Consider the following 17,038-nt stretch of genomic DNA (forward strand, 5'->3'; position numbering starts at 1 on the left):
CAAGTGTTTAACTCATTAATTTGAATACAACACTGCCCTCTATAGGCTTTTCAAAGAACTTACTAGGCCTTTCCCTTAACTGGGGAATTTTCTAGGCCTATAGCCGACCCTGCACCAGGCCAGACACAATCTTACAATAATAGGCAATGAGTCATTGCTTGCCCTAACTTAATGTTTAATATTGTATTTACGTCACAAAAACCTAGCTGTTTAATAAGTTTACTTGACTTGTTGTTTGCAGTTGTTTGTTGTTGAAAATGCTGAAAATGTAGGCCCTTGTCACGTGCATCAATTTTGCTGATCAGTGTTAGTTTGGAGAACACTAACAGTATTGTTTTAACATACACTTAGGTCAAAGTCAGTGTACAAACTCAAAGTAGCTTAGTCTTTATTTGGCTAATCCATGAGAGTAGGCTACACAACACGCTAAAGCCAGTCTGACAATCTGACATGGCCATATTGATTTTAGTCAATGTTGCCATCTGCATGTCAAGAATCTTTTTTTTTTTCATTTGCTGTCATCAACAGTGAATTGCTATTGACAATTAGTTTGTGTTGACCGACAGGGTTATCACTCCTCACTTGTTAGACTCTATAGTCTTCTACGACAACCACTCGAAGATGCTAAAGAAATAAAGCATAATGGGGAAGCCTACTTTGTCACAGAGAATGTTTGTTTGTATTTGCTGTGTAAGTACAGTTAGCCACAACAAATAATAGGTTGCTCTCGGAGCTGCGGAAAGGACCAGTCATGTATAGTCACACAAGTCATGCGCTTTCATGTGTAGATTTAACATTTATGTTTCTAGCGAAATGTCTGACGATTGTTTCAGTCACCTCACCGTGTCTTGCATTAACGTCTATGGTCACACCCTTTGCCGCCTGCCCCCTCCTGGAGCGTATGTATCTGTCTGTCCGCCATGTTGGGCAGTGTGGGTGTCACAACCCAGTGCAACCGGAGACGTGTAGCCTTGCTAGCCCGCTAATCACATAAACACTAATACTGAGCGCCTATGATTTTTTCTCCGAACAATAAATAAGTTTAATTTGCAAGTAAACTTAGATTTTACTTGAATTATTTTATAGTCACTGAGCTACATAACTTATGCCGGGTTGTATTCCCGGGCGAAAACTGGTCTGAGTTTCTACTCGAGGATTGGTAAGTTACTGTTTTGCTTTTAAAGGGGTAACGTTAACATAGCTATGTGATGCTGTCGCTAACAGAAGAAGAGAGATTTGTCCAACAGGCGCAGTGCTGAACAGATTCAGCTAGCATACTGTTGGGTAGTTGTAGTTTTGGGAGATATGTGGGTTTCAAAATCTTCTTTTACTTTGCGTAGCCATGCAAGCGTTTATTCTGAAAGAAGTTGCTTTGCTAACGCTAGCAGGCGGTCCTAGAAATACATGATCAGCTAGCAACTATTGGCTAGGCTAGCTAACTTTTGCCATCGAAAGCAGCCGTTGAAGTGGATTGCTTATGTCGACCAGGTGACTGGATAAATCCACGACGACAGGTCTTAGAATCAATCAACAGATTGTTTTGTGTCGTTCAAGATGTACACATACAGCTGTATGTATTTATTAAGAAACGATTTTAAATCAAATAACTGACATGTTTTCCCTTCTAGCTAAGTTATTAGCACTGGGCAGCTAGCACGTTAGCACGCATCCTAATGTTAGGTCCTCTGAAGTTTTGTTCATTTGTCTTTTCCTAAGTTTCATTGCTTATGCAGTGTTTCAGCTGCGGCTAAGGAGTAACTAATTTGTAGATTATTCGATCTAAATCCATGCTGAACTTAAAGTAACTTAACTTTGAAATGAATAACTCGATGAATTGTCTTGTCTTATCGGACTGCATCTTTCTGAACTTTGATGGGAGTGATGTGTGAATACCCTTGCTAACTACTTGCTCGAGACCGAGCTAGCTAGCGCGCCTTATGAACCTTGGCTAACGTTAGCTAGTGTTGGCTTCCGACGAGAAATGCTGCTAACGTTAGCTTGCTAGTATGCAATCATGGTGTCCTCGCCCTTTCTCCTCCTGATAATCTTCAATTTCAAATAGTTTTAGTGTAGCTTCTAGTATAGTTGCCCAAGAGACATTAGCAGAGAACCTCTGACAATATGGTGATTAACCGTCTTGCCATTCCCAATTTATGACAGGGTCGCAAGGTTGGTTGTGCTTCAACTTGTTTTCAGGATAGTCTAGTATGGATTATCGTTAACGTTAAGTTGATGTGTTGTAAACAAACTAATACATGCCTTTTACATCTTACGATAATGTGTATCCCCAGTTACCAGGCATTTAACATATGTCCTGTTTCGTAATGTTTAAGTCTTTGCGGCTCACGTTAGGCTACTACAGTGTGTGAGTGCCCAGTGATCAATGTGAGCTTTTTAGTACTTCTGCGTCTTTCTTTGGAATGTCTGAACGCACCCGTGTCCGTGGAAGATCTTTGTCTATTGTATGGTCAGGGGGTGACAGATGCATCTCTTGCTTGATCCCGTCCCTGGCTCATTGGCTTTGTCTTGCAGGGCACACGGGTTCTCAGTGAGACAATGGGTAAAGTGAATGTTAGCTTGTAGGGTGGGTAGCCTATGTATGTCGATTCTTAGACACTAGCAAGGAATTTCTGAGAGCTAACAATACCTTGGGGGTTTAATTGAATATTTCAATCGAAAATCTACAGTTTGTAGGTTTACTGACTCTTATATTTATCCCTGAGTTTATGTTTCTATTTGCCAAATAACTGAAAATGTCCATCCCTTTATTGAGCAATAGCAAATCTGAGTAACCAAACCGGATAGATTACAACTTAGTAGTGAGGGGCCACCCAGAATATGATGCAATTTCACTGCAGTTTTTGGTCCTGTCTTCACTGACACTTGCGAATTTGTCTATTGCTGATCCTCTCCCAGTTCTGCCCCATTAGCATGACCATCTACAAGTATCCATTAACTGTTGTTACCTTTCATCTGAGAATGTGTAGGGTGTGGCTGCACACCTCAGCACCCCCTGCCGCCACATACACCAAGGCAAACTCACACACAGGCACAGACAGACACTCGTCTGCTTGATCCCATTCGCCCCCACATGTTGTTCTCGGCAGTAGTTTGCAGGCTTGCAGCCACTTGTCTGTCCGAGAGAGTGTGGATTCCAGCCTTATCAGGGCAACAGGGTCGCCCTTCACGCCTGTGCGGTTGTGGCGCATCAAGCTTTAGCGCAGAGTTGTTAGTATTCACAACAGAGACCTCGGGGACCAATACTGCTCAGTGCCAGATCCTCCTCTTATCTCCACATGTGACCTGTCGAGCCAACAGTAGATGTAGGTTAAAGCACTAGCACTAAAAGTTAATATTGAGTTGGTTATATAGTTTGATTAAATCTGTTGACTCTATAAAAAAAAATCACCTTAACATTTAGCTAAATTTAGCCCTGATAGGATTTCTAAAGATATTTTGAGTTTGTGTGTCCTTTAAAAAGTGAGCTAACTTTTGACCTCAGGGTCCATCAAGTTCTTCAACAATTTTGCAAATATGTTTCAGATTTATTTTGTCATCAGACTCTTATCAGGCTGTGGTTTAGAGTGCTGCATACCTATAAGACAATAGTCCGTGCTTGTTGTAGGCAAATGTGTGACTCACAATTTATTGTCAGTGGAGCAAGCACCCACTTGCAAACTGCCATTTCCCAACAGCCCATGTTAATGACTGGTGTCATATTTAAAGTGAGCCCATACCAAATGTACACCCCCCCCCAAACACTGATGCAATCACTTGCATGCAATCTAATATTTGTCATAACTCTATTGTCCCAGGGTGCACTTGTAGCACACTGTCTACTACATCTCTCTGCTAGGCTGGTAGTGTTGTGCCTTTTTCCCATGCTGTGCTTGGCCCGTGGAGCCACGCACACACAGATCCGGCTCTGTGTGCTCCACTAGCTTCCTGGGTCCCCTGATCCACCCTCCCTCCCTCCCTCTCTCCATCCATCCATCCACCCATCCACCTCCCCCTCCCCTCACAGATTTCTGGGCCAGTAGAGCTTTCTTTCTGCTGTGATATAGTTGCCCCTCTCTTCCTGTTATACGCTGGCTCTGAATAGGTGATTAAAGCAGCAGATGTTTCATTAGGGCCTCGTGGCATTCATGCGTATGCAGGCCCAGGGGAGCGGGATGGAGGGAGGGGGGAGCTAGGGCCCAGTGGCTGCCAGGCAGGGGAAGAGTCCAGCACTTGGTGGGAGTCGCCTTTCAGTGATTCTTAATGAATTTTTACGGGATGTGGCAGCAGACAGCTCTCTGTGTTGTCTTGACCAGAGTGCACGGCCCTGCTCGGGTACTCCGGCTCTGTATCCCTCCTCTCATCTATTTTTCTTTCCCTTGCCCACTTTGCCTTTCTTTTGGTCCTCCAAGCTTAAACACAGGAAGCACACAGTACCCATGGTCTGTTCAGACAGGGGGGTCGTGGCTCCCAGCTATTCAGAGGGGAACTGTGTGGGAGCAAGTTTATCAGCTCTAATATAGCTTTAAGGACAATGTGGTCGAGGTTTCGAAAAGTCAGACGTAAAATACAAGAACTAGGTGAACTGCTATACTAGGTTTGGTTTAACAGAGAACAGGGCAGAGAACACCGTCTAATTCATTGTATTGACATCATTGTACATAGGACAATGAAAAGGCAAACCAGACCATAAAATGGATCATTTTTCCATATCAAGATATTACTGATGAACGTTAATGCGCTGTCCTGTTTGATAAGGGAAGCCATTCAATTGGTTCTTCCTTTTACGCTGTCAGCCTTTGAGCCTCTTAGGCGATGGCACGACAGGGTTTTATTAGAAATTCAGTTGTGCTAAGTCATGCAATGCAGACCTTACTGATGTTCCTTCCCAGGAGCAGAATCAGAATCCGGAAATGGGCGTGTTTGAGCTATATTTAGCTAGCCTGTGCGATGACAATGAGGGTGTCTGCATCCGGAATCTCAGAAGATGCGTGACAAAAACATCAGAATATTCTTTATGCTTTTCATCACAAACACACACACACACACTTGCTCACTCTCGCAGCACGCAATATTGATGTGGTGTGTGCTGCAATCACAAGTGGTAAATGGGTGTCTATGCTCATACGCTGACTCTTGGGCAATGTCTTCACTTACCGTAACAATGCGTCACAGAAACCATGTCAAGCATGGAGCTTCCCCAGCTCTCTATTTCTCTCAGTATGTGTGTGTGGGTATATACACACACACACACAAAAAAATCACTAGGATACTTCAACCCAGATACCTGGATACAGGCCCACATGTCAAGTCTGTGCTAGCTTGGAGAGTGTGTGTGTGTGTGTGTGTGTGTGTGTGTGTGTGTGTGTGTGTGTGTGTGTGTGTGTGTGTGTGTGTGTGTGTGTGTGTGTGTGTGTGTGTGTGTGTGTGTGTGTGTGTGTGTGTGTGTGTGTGTGTGTGTGTGTGTGTGTGTGTGTGTGTGTGTGTGTGTGTGTGTGTGTGTGTGTGTGTGTGTGTGTGTGTGTGTGTGTGTGTGTGTCAACAGCTGTGACCTATTTCTCTTTATCTGACTGGTGGGATCGTTTTAACAGTAGTGAAGTGCAGGTGCAGACAGGAAGTCTGCTATATGCTTTCTTCCTAGCTGCACATATTCCAGTCCACACATTACCATAATTGCGCTAGGACCTTTTCTCTTGCTTTACAGCCTACTTCTGTTGGTTTGTTTATGTTTTCAGTTTTTAAGTGGAAAGCACGGGGGTTAAGACAGAAGTTTCCGCCAAAACTAAATGAACAAGCAGCAGAATTGTTGAGTCAGCAGTGCACTGGGAAAGTTAGATTTGAGTACCCGTGTGTGTGTGTGTGTGTGTGAGGGAGAGAGAGGGAGTAGTGCCTTCTCATGCAGAATGTGTCATTCTGCTTCAGTCAGTGCATCACCTCTGTGCTCTTGTCTTGCATTTCAGGTAATGGAGGAATTTGCTGCGCCGACCCCCTTCTCTGCGTGGAAATGATTTTAACAGGCTCTGCTACAGTGCAGGGATACTCTTAAAACAGGGAACACAGAACTGGACTTCTGAAAGCTCCCAAAACACACACACACACACAAATACATTTTGGAACTGTCAAACCCTTTCTTGTGAACTCCCTATAAAGAAGTCCTTTTTTAATATTTTTGGACAGACAGACAGACAAGCGAGCACTACTTTTATTTTTTTTATTTTTTTATTTTTATTTCTGCACGTACACCTACACTAAAAGACCATCACCATGCCGAGCTCAACCATCCGCAGGCAGATGAAAAATGTAGTGAACAACTACTCCGAGGCAGAGAAGAAGGTCCGGGAGGCCACCTCTAACGACCCCTGGGGCCCCTCCAGCTCGCTCATGTCGGAGATCGCCGACCTCACCTACAACGTGGTGGCCTTCTCCGAGATCATGAGCATGATCTGGAAGCGTCTCAATGACCACGGCAAGAACTGGCGGCACGTCTACAAGGCGCTCACCCTCCTGGACTACCTGATCAAGACGGGCTCGGAGCGCGTCGCCCTGCAGTGCAAGGAGAACATCTTCGCCATCCAGACGCTCAAGGACTTCCAGTACGTGGACCGCGACGGCAAGGACCAGGGTGTGAACGTGCGGGAGAAGTCCAAGCAGCTGGTGTCGTTGCTGAAGGACGAGGAGAGGCTGAAGGGCGAGCGCTCGCAGGCGCTCAAGACCAAGGAGCGCATGGCGCAGGTGGCCACCAGCGTGGGAAACAGTGGCAGTATGGGCTTCGGGCGCGGCTCCAGCCAGCCAAACCTGTCCACCAGCTACTCTGAGGAGTACGGCAGGTCTGAGGGGTCACCCGCCTCCTATCATGGATGTGAGTACACATTGTAGCCCTTAGGCTCTCAGTGTTTCCCAGACAATTGAATTTGTGGTGGTTGGTTTGCAGAATTAACTTGAATGCAATAGTTTTTAACAAATTAGCACAGCGTGGTTATGATGCTAACCAGATTTAAGCACAATTTAGTACAACCTGGAAAATCATTGTGTGGTGGTCAGTGTTGATATTGTGATGGGCCGCCACAAATAAGTCAATGTATGGGAAACACTGGGCTCTCCAGGTTAAGTGTGTCTTTTTTTAATGAAGAATTTTGTGTGTGTGTGTGTGGTGGTATAGTTAAGTGTATCGACTACATTGGCTTGTGTTATAAAGGTGAGGTAAGTAATGACAGAAAGAAATGATTATACAATCCCTGTTTGCTGTCCTTTTGTACTAGGCCTGCATTGGTAGTAGTGTTGAAATTGTATAGTTCTAATTAAGCACTAAGGCGATAGTTACAAACAAAAGACGGAAGTGTAAAGATGCTTTCAAGCCTTTGTATGTTTCGGGCTTTATTGTTACTTGTGGAGTGTGATTGAGGAACGTGGGTGTCCGCACAATTGATGCTGAGCAAAAATGATTGATGCATCAAAGAGAACGAGCCTGTCATTAATCCAGCCCTTGAGGCAGGGCATCCTACAAGGACAAGTGCTCAGACAGACCGGAGTATTTTAAGCCAGTCGCCTGTTGGGTTCAGGCTGTTGCAGACAACATTGTCAGTCATCAGTGCCTTAAAGCAAGTGTGCCTCAGCAGTCTCTGTGTCATTTCATCTGTGATTGATGAGCTCATCTCACTTAAATCACGTCGCATCAGCTTCTCAGACAAAGATAAAGCTCGGATCACAACTGGATTCTAGTTTTGTGATTGAATGAAGGGCCCTCTACACTGAAATCAGACACAGGTCTTTGCTCCGCAAAGGAATCAACAGACATGTCTGTGCTCCGAAACAGATTCGAGAGATGAATCTTGCTCCAAAACATCTCTCAGTTCAGAAGCTGTCCCATTGCGGTATCCCAGAATAAACGTGCTATTTTTAGATCTGGGATAGTTTAGCCTTTTCTGGTGAAAACGCCACGGTGGTTTCCCATGCTGCCATCATGATCGGTAATACCCTCCTAGCCACTGCAGTGCTTCAGATATGGCTGTTGGTTCAGTTTTACCCAACCTGTAACCTCCCCACTCTCAGCCATCCCAGTCTTCATACTGTCTGTTCTCCATGGGCCATGGCCATGACCACACCGGGCAGGCTTTGGAGAGCAGTTAGCTGCATGGGCTAATCCTTTAATCTGCAGCGCTAGGAGACCAGGAGAGACTGCATGTCTGTGGTGGTCTGACGGACTCCAGGGGAGGGAGTGGATGGTGGTGGAGGGGTAGGGGGGTGGAACACCTTTAGCATGTCAGCTGGTGTGGTGTGTGTCGTGTGCGCCCTGTGCTGGGCTAGCGCTGTGATTCGTAGCTCCCCCATCCATACACACTCCCACACAGCTTATGGAAACGGGAGACACTGCTGAAGGCATCCAAGGCTCATGTCTACATATGAGCCTTGGATGCCTTCTGCAGGCCTCGGCTGTCTCGTGGGTCGGTATCTCTCCCCGTCCTGCAGGAAGAGAACATTCCTGAACCCCCTGAAGGCACCGTGCTCTCTGCTCGGGGTCACTGTGCTGAGCCAAACAGGAGGAAGGAGGATCACCCCCCCCCCCCCCCACACACACACACACACACACATATCCCTTCTCCCCTCCATCCCCAGCAGACAGAGACACATACACACACACACACATGCACGCACACAGGCCCTACCCCCACTTCCTTCTCCAAAATCTCCAAGTTCCCCTTCCCCCCCACCATTGACTCCCTACATGACAAAAGAATTTGGTAATCTTTCTCATGGAGCCTCACCACAGATGTCTCCAAGGGTTTTGGCCATACGACGGTGGGCTCTCAGGAGGAGATAAGCATGGCAGCAGCAGGGAAGCAAGCTAGCAGGGGCTGGACTGAGTCCTTGATTTACCACTTCAAATGCTTTCACAAAAGTGGGCCCGTTCAACTGAATTATGCAGAGGCCTGAGAGTTAGTGGGGAGCGGAAAGTTTGTGTTGGCTCTAGCCGTTCAAACTCACCTCTCAAATCTGTGAATGGAGTTCAGAAACCGAGGAGAAAGTGAGAGGGAGTGCTGAAGTTGTCCCTGCACAACTTTTGGCCTTCCTTCCTCCTTCGTGCAACTCCCGAGTGTGTGTGAGAGGGAGAAGTAGATTGCCTGTGACAGCACTTTGGCAGTTGGGGAGGGGGTGGGTTTTGGGAGGGAATTGTTGGAGGGAGGGAGGGAGTGTGTGTGGAGGGGGGCTGGGGGTGCATTGGGAGGTGTTATTGTTGGCTCTGGTGTGTGTGGGTTTTAATAGAAGAGGCTGAAGCTGAAACGGAAGTGCAAGCAGCTGAGTCATTAACAAAGGAGAGGGAAGGTTGGTTGGGGGGGGAGCGGGGTTATCCCTGTGGAAGAAAGGCTGGGGTGTGAACTGTGGAATTTTTCTGCATTCCTGTAGAAGTTTCCGGGTATTGTTCTGCAAATGGCCCTTCAGTTACACGAGAGTCTTTTGGGAGAGGTTGGAAAAAAAGCTGTTTTGGCACACAGGGCTTTTTTTTTTTGGCCTGATCTTATCAGAATTGTTCTGCTCCATATATCAGGCAACAGGAAACTCAGCTGAGTGTGGTTAGTCATTTGCGATACTTCTGGAAAATTACAAAAATCACTTCCACTTCCTCTTTACAAAAGCAGTCCGCGTTTTCCAAAGCCTATTGTAGCAGTGACAGTAGTTCATCTCTCTGTAGTAAAGTATGTTAATGAGTGGATGTACAGTGTACACAAGGGCAGGTTAAAAGTAAGTTGAATCCAGCTTAGTGTTTCTTCCTTACTGTATAGGAGCAATTGGAAAGGCAACATTGTGCATCTCTTTGTCTGTGTGTGAACACAAGGTATGAGCCCACTCAGGGGTGCAGTTCCCAAAACCATAGTTGCTTACCTGTTAGCGACTTAGTTGGATGGCAATGGGAAATTGTATTGCAACCAACAAAGTTGCTGACTTAGTTAGCAACTATGGTTTTGGGAAACGCGCCCCAGGCTAGCCTTGATTTACTGGGTTGGCTGTCCTATGTGTTGTCACTTCCCGCCTTTCATGCTTAGACCATATAAGGTGAGGTGACACAGAACATGGAATGCCGTAAAGAATACTCAAGGTTCTTGGTTCATCACTCGAGGCAGATAAACAAACAAAGCTCACTCAGTCAGAGAGATCAGCGGCTATGTTTAGTTATACCACTGCAAGGGCTATTTGCGTTCCATGCCATTTGTCCTCTGGATAGCATGGGATGGTGACCGTGGGAATGCGATCAAGTCAAATTGTGTGGCCTTGCTAAATGGTGGGCGAATTTGTGACAAATGGAACAAAAATGTGCATATCTATGCAATGGTTGTTTTCTGTTTGAGATGTTGTCACGATCAGGGGAGGAGGTGTTAGTGGTGGTGGTGGTGGTGGTGGTGGTGCTGTTGCCTAGAGACGCCTTGCTGGCGTTATGGAAAGCAGCTGATGGAAACACCTGCACTAGTTGGCCACCGTTTACCGACAAGCCGCCTCCACGAATGTCCGCTCCACTTCCTCTACCCTCACAAAAAGTGTACGAAACACCTGTGAGAGAAGGAGCCACTTTCTGTCATCAGTCTTCCATCACGTTTGCTTTGTGCTTTCACTGCTGTGCTTTCACTGCCGTCTCAGTAGCAGTAGTAGTAGTAGATCTCCTAAGGACATCTTTACAATACCACTAATCCTAGATCAAAGGCCCTTGGCCTGCAAGCAGGTCTATGTTTTGACCACTTGCCAAAGAAAACCCAATCAGTTGTAATGCCTCTGTATTCATACAGACATGTAACAGTAGTTATCTCTCTTATCTAACCGCTACAGAGAGCCTCTCTCTCTCTCATTCTGTGCTATGAGGAAAAATGCAACATTGAGTTATTACGACAGACATGTAGACAAACTCGACTGCAAATGGAACCTTGACTCCGAGCCAAGTGTTATGGATTATAGAACTGGACAGAATGAAGTGCATGATGTTACTAGTACGCCCATTTAGATAACAACCATTCCAGATGACTATCTGTCTCCAGCGTGCATATTTTCCATGTCGCCTAGGTCTTTGTCATTGGTGTTGAACAGCAATGACAGGAGGGACACTGACTCTTGCTATGAGGTGTTCTCTCAAGGAGACTGAAACGAGCTCTGGCAGTGACTGGGGAAAGCAAGAGGGGGACGAAGGAATTTATAAATGGCCTGCTGTGAACTCTGTCTTCGTAATCTGTTACTTTGGCTGCACTTTGCTTTTGACTCACACTCTAGCTATTCCGCTGAACTGGAGGAGAGGTCGGATACAAGGAGACACCCATGACGTTTCACAACCATACATCACGTCACAGCGGTCTACCCCCCTTTTTCTTTTTTTTTTTTTCTTCTTAAACAATTTTCCTGGTTCTCAGACTCGGATGCTTTCAAATGGCCTTTGGCGTGGTTCTCACACTATCAAATGCTTACGTGTTTACTTGCTCCATTAACCACATGCCAATTTCACAGCATACATGCCCATGCCAGGAAGGTCCTCTCTTGCCACAGCTTACAAGTCCCCCTGTTACTTGAAATGGAGTGTTGTCAGGTGAAGCGTAGCTGGTGGGGATGATATTGATTTCTGTTCTGTTCCACAGCGCCCGAGGGACCAGTGGTGACTGATGAGGCAGCTTCTGCAGGTCTGAGCTTTGTCTAGCCACACTCCCCTATTCTCATCTGGTGTAGGGTTCTGCGATTGTCTTCCGAGAGATGGACTCCGATTGTTTGTTCTCTGCTTTCCTTTTCCTTTTTAAAATGGTCGATCCTCTTTCTTGTTTGGATCATAACGGTGTGCATATGGCCTTACTCAGTCTTTTTTTTTCTGGCACACACACACACACACACACACACACACACACACACACACACACACACACTCTCACACACACACACTCTCCCCTTCTCTTTCTCTTTCTTCTCTCTCTCATAAACAGATGTCTAAATCAGTGGGGACCCAGTTCTGTCGTCTGCCATCTCTCTCTGTCCTATGGAAGTGCACTGTAATGGTACACCCCCCCACCACCACCCCCCTTCTCTCTCAGCTTCCTCTCCTTTTCCTTTCCGGTAAACCATCAGAGTCAGTAGCCAAGCACAGAGAGAGAGAGAGAGAGAGATAGGCTAAGCTTTTCCTGCTCCTTTCTGTCCTGCACCTTCTTCCCCCTCCTATACGTGTGTGTGGTGACGAGTACCGATGTTTGTTAAATTTGCCTGCCTCTATTTAGCCTTCCCTTGAGTGTGTGTGTGTGTGGGTGTTTATGAATACATGGACTTATGTGGGAGTGTATTTTGTCTTTTTTTCTAGCTGGCACCCATTTCTTTTACCTCCATCCTCCTTACCTCCCTCCTGTGTGTGTGTGTGTGTGTGTGTGTGTGTGTGCGTGCGTGTGTGTGTGTGTGTCCGTCCGTCCGTCCGTGTCCTGCCTACTCTCATCCTCCTTACCTCCCTCTCTATGTGTGTGTGTGTGTATTGTCTGTCTGGTCTGGCCTGTGTCTCTTTGGGCCCCGAGTCGCCCATGCTTATTTCAGGGCAGCCAGCACATGGCCTCTCTGCCTTAATCCAATAACACGCCAGAGGAAGTGCTGCCTCCATTGGTACAGCCGCAGGCTTATAATCAGGGCCGGCCGCCTGCCACAAGTAGGAGCGCTCCACGTTGGACAGACCCGTGCTCCCTGCTACTAGACAGGCTCCCTGGCTGCTTGGTTGGCTGTCACTTTTTACAAATGTTTCTCCTCTGTGCTGTTCCCTGTATTGTTATGTGCTTTCTCTGTCAACTGTCTAATGCTCTTTAACTTTTATCTCTAACTTCTCTTTGTCATACTCTCTCTCTCTTTTCTCTCTCTCTCTCTCTCTCTCCCTCCCACTCTGTTTTTCCCCTCTCTCACCTTGTCGTTCCTTCATCCCATGTATCTGCCATGAGTGTTCTTCGGCTTAAACGAGATCCCTTGTGCTTGCGCGCTCAAACAGGATCGGCCCAGCCCCCAGATTAGAAGTCTTGCTTTCTACAGACGTAGCGCTGCTGCTTTTCCCGGACAGCCTTTTCCCCCGTCCCTTGTTGTGCACGCCTACCCAATTTAGCCGTTTAATGCACTGCTTTCGTTTCCCCTTGTGTTACTGGCTTAACGCAGGCAACCTGACCCGACGTGACCCTGTAGCTGATTGGGTGTGCGTTCAGAGATGGTTTCATCATGAGAGGTCTGAGCTGAAGTGTGATCTCAGAAAGGGGGGGGGGGGGCGCAGCAGAAGAAATGCTGACTGTTGATATCTATTAATCAGAACCAAGCAGATACAAAAAGAGGAAGCGGTGACTCACGGTCCAGCAGCACTAGTGCCCTCTGGCTCACTCTTCCAGGCAAGGACACTCACTGTCCTGTCTTTGATGAAGTGATGAACACCCCCACCCCCCCCCCCCCCCCCCACCCCCCCCGGCCACATACACCCTCCCTCAGCTCAGCAGTAGTCAGCTTTGCTGGTCAGGCCCGACCCAGCCCTCTGCGTGATGGAAGCATCTCCAGGGATCTGACAAATCCCCAGAGACTGGGTTGGACACAGCACTGATAATAGGCCCGTATGATTTCCGCAATGTGGAAAACGCGGACGGAATCACGGAATCCACACATGAAAACGGAATTCTCTTATAAACACGGAATTACACAGAATTTTGATGATATTCTGTTGACACATTAAATAAACAGGAGTTTTTTTTTTCAGTTTACTTTAAAATGATGGTAATTTTGATACCATAGATTTAATAGAGACCCAGTCAGACCAATAGTATGAAAAATCAGAAACAGAGTTCATTTACAATGATGCGCATCAAGGGAGAGACAGCATGACTTCACCTAAAGATCCATCAGCTGCTCTAACTAGACAAGGAAATAGTTAGAGTTTAAGTATCCTTCCAGGCTGACGGGAGATGGCGTTGGTCATCCCATCTCACGTGGACTACACTGAATCAGACCCTGATTAGTGGCAGCCTGGCAATCCGGAGCAGATAGCTACTGACGCAGCCATGCAGAACAGTGAAACACTGCAAAGTCATAATATTCCTGCTTATCTCTAAACACAGTCACACACAGATATACACAGGAACAGTACAGATATCATACAGTCATTACATAGAATCATACTTTTAGTATCAAAGTGACCCACTAATGAGAAATGCAGAACATTAAACCACATATTGGAATATTGGACATAATGCAGAACATTAAACCATATATTGGAATATTGGACATAATGTTCTATTCCACTTTCTCTCAAAAACAAAAAGCATATACAAAGGTCTCTGCCTAAACCGTGGCCGAAAAACATTGTTGAACGTTTTGCGTAGCCTAGTAATCATATCTCGATTATTCACGTGCGTTGAGTTTGTTGATTGGTGTGTGACAGAAAATAAGCGATTAGTGGCTCCTGACAACAATGGCAAAACACTAAACTGCTTGACTGCTAGATAACAGGGCTGAACAATACCCAAATGACTACTATGAGTCTGAAAACAACTAGTTTGCAAGTTTTGTCAACACATAATTGACTTGACTCGTAAATACACATGTAGCGACCAAAGAAATCAAAAGGGCAACTTAGGAACAAAGCTAAATCCATTGCGGGCAAATCCCTCCAGCCAAGGCAATGACAAAATCAGTAGATGCAAGATGTGAGTTTGTCGAGTTTGTGGATTGTTGCAATGTGTGCAGAAGCTGACATACCGCTACAGTATGTCAGTTTCTTGAAACATTGCAAGCAGTCCCATTCCCAGGCGCAAATGTCAGCAGCCTCAAGCAGACGCGCAGACCCACCTGCTGAATATTTAAAAAGCTGAATTGTGTCTGTCATTGAGTATTTATAGGTGAAGACTGCTTAGAAGTTAAAAAAAAAAAAAAAAAATCTGATGAAACGACTAAAATAAATCCGAAAACGGAATTTGAGAAAAAATAAAACGGAATTTGGAAAATAATAAAACAGATTTTTATAGGACCCTATGATAACTGGGAAAGGAGACGATGGGAATGAATCAGGAGGAGGTTGTAGATGAATGATTTGTATGTGCTTATTTGTGAAGTGTAGGTGTTGATACACACACAAATCATATGTATAAAAAAAGACATTGGAACAGATATTGTGTACGAATGCTTAATGTGTTTGAGGGTGTGTGTGCGTTGAGTCACTACAGATAATAATGGTGTGTTTGTGTGTGTGTTTCAGCTACGTCCCCTAATGCAGGCTCGGAGCTGGAACAGGCGCGGCCCCAGACAAGCGGAGAGGAGGAACTCCAGCTGCAGTTGGCCCTGGCGATGAGCCGAGAGGCAGCAGAACAGGTAACAGATACAGTATGCACTCCTGACCTGTGTACCTTTTTACACACACCTACTCCAAATCAGGCCACTCCCAAACACACACCTACATACTCTACTCAGATGTGACTGCCAATCAATCATCTTCACCTGTGATCTAGCACGTTTTGAAAAATGTTTTCACAAAATGTTATGATGTCTACCTGCATGTCATCAGCATCAGCGAGATAAACAAGCTTGCCATTTGTGTAAAGTCCAGATAACATGAGCTACAACCTAACTGTAGGCAAACCTCCTCATCTATGTGGGCTACTGTCTGCAACCCCCTGTAAATATTTGTGGTAACGTTATGGCCTTCAAGACAGAACAAGTAACAATGTTCTGAAATGGCATCCTTAAAAAGTTGAGGTGGACTACAAATAAAAATGGTTGGTGTGATGCTGTTTATCGCCCACTGGGTTCAGATGTCTTGTACACTCTGCCCTCAAATATGCAAGCTTCTCCCCAGCGGAGTTCAGCCTTGTAGGCCTACCTTATCATACCTGAGCTCCATGCGTTGCTGGAATGTTCTGGAGTGCCTTTGCAGAGATGGGGCCCCACTACTAGGCCCTGAAATGACGCACCGTTTATCTGTGCAGTATTTGTTTTTTTTTCCTAAAACCCGGCACTACTCCCGCCCATCTGTATGTTTATGCTCCTTGATTACAGATTAGAGGATCTGCCGACCACCACACACACACACACACACACACACACACACACACACACACACACACACACACTCCCCTCCAGTGAAAGCAGACAGGAAGAAGGCTAGTGTAGAGTACGAATTAGACTGGAGGGGCTTCAGTGGGGAGGCTGGAAGAAGCAAGAAGGAAATGAGGAGAGCTGGCTAGTGGGCGGACTGAAGGACGGACTGACTCACCTGAGTGTGATGTCTGGTTTCCCTGTGGCTTCCCTGTAGGGACTGATATTTTGCCAGTGGCCTGTGTCTATAGTCACGTGGGCTTGCATGGGCACATGTCAGGCTGAATTGTCGTGTTGCGTGTCTTACATGCTGTGTTTATATTAACTTTACATAAGGTTTGTGTTAGTATAGGTTTGTATATCTTTCGTAGGGTTTATTATGTAGTGTATGAAGTATGGCATATATTATCGGAATTGTTGTTGAGTCTTTTGAGTGTCTGTGTGTGTGTTAACACGCCTGCCTGCCTGCCTCACTGCATGCCTGCATCTGGACATCTGGATTGGATTTCCAAATGGAAATAGGAGGCAGGCCCTGCTGGTTATTGTGTAAAAAGTGAGGCACGTCATAGGAGGTTCCTGCTGTCTTTTGCAGCCCAGACCTCTGCCGCCCCAGGGACCTCTGACACAGGCCTCTTTTGCTCAAAGTTCCTAAAGATTCAACCCCCCTTTTTACACCTGGATTACCTTGAGCCTGGATTGGTAGAGGTCGGTTCTCTCCTCCTCTGGTTTTGTGTCACCAGTGTTTATTCTACTGGTAATTGTTCAATAACATTAACATTACAAAGTCTCTGGTCTTTATGTGTGAGTGGTGCTTAACCCCGATTTTCCCTTTTTTATGGTCTTTCTGACTGTTTGTGCCCCAATGTGCTTTAGATCTACTGAGGTTCCTCTGGGTCAAACCCATTCTGCGCTGCTTTACCCGTGACGGGGAAAAAATCAGAATCCCAGTACACCTTTGAAATCATTGGTCTGATTTTATCCTGTTTGCTTT

At 46.0% G+C, this 17,038-nt stretch overlaps 1 protein-coding gene across 2 annotated transcripts in view; it reads left to right on the top strand.

The window, feature by feature from the left end:
* Nucleotides 1-944: 944 nt before the first annotated feature.
* Nucleotides 945-17,038, top strand: part of epn2 (epsin 2) — a 31,326-nt gene continuing 15,232 nt past the window's right edge. Inside the window, exons 1-4 of one of the 2 annotated variants that reach the window (XM_076266135.1) lie at nucleotides 945-1,159; nucleotides 5,958-6,856; nucleotides 11,607-11,648; nucleotides 15,212-15,324. In XM_076266135.1, coding sequence (XP_076122250.1) covers nucleotides 6,262-6,856; nucleotides 11,607-11,648; nucleotides 15,212-15,324 — 750 coding nt within the window. In that variant the 5' untranslated portion in view covers nucleotides 945-1,159; nucleotides 5,958-6,261. The remainder of the gene's footprint in view (nucleotides 1,160-5,957; nucleotides 6,857-11,606; nucleotides 11,649-15,211; nucleotides 15,325-17,038) is intronic. The other variant, XM_076266136.1, reaches the window with a different exon arrangement.

The sequence above is a fragment of the Alosa pseudoharengus genome, unplaced genomic scaffold, assembly GCF_046254945.1.
Source record: "Alosa pseudoharengus isolate Yale_2024_CS ecotype anadromous, Long Island Sound unplaced genomic scaffold, YU_APseudo_1.1 YU_APseudo_1.1_scf_4, whole genome shotgun sequence".
Classification (NCBI taxonomy): Eukaryota; Metazoa; Chordata; class Actinopteri; order Clupeiformes; family Clupeidae; genus Alosa; species Alosa pseudoharengus.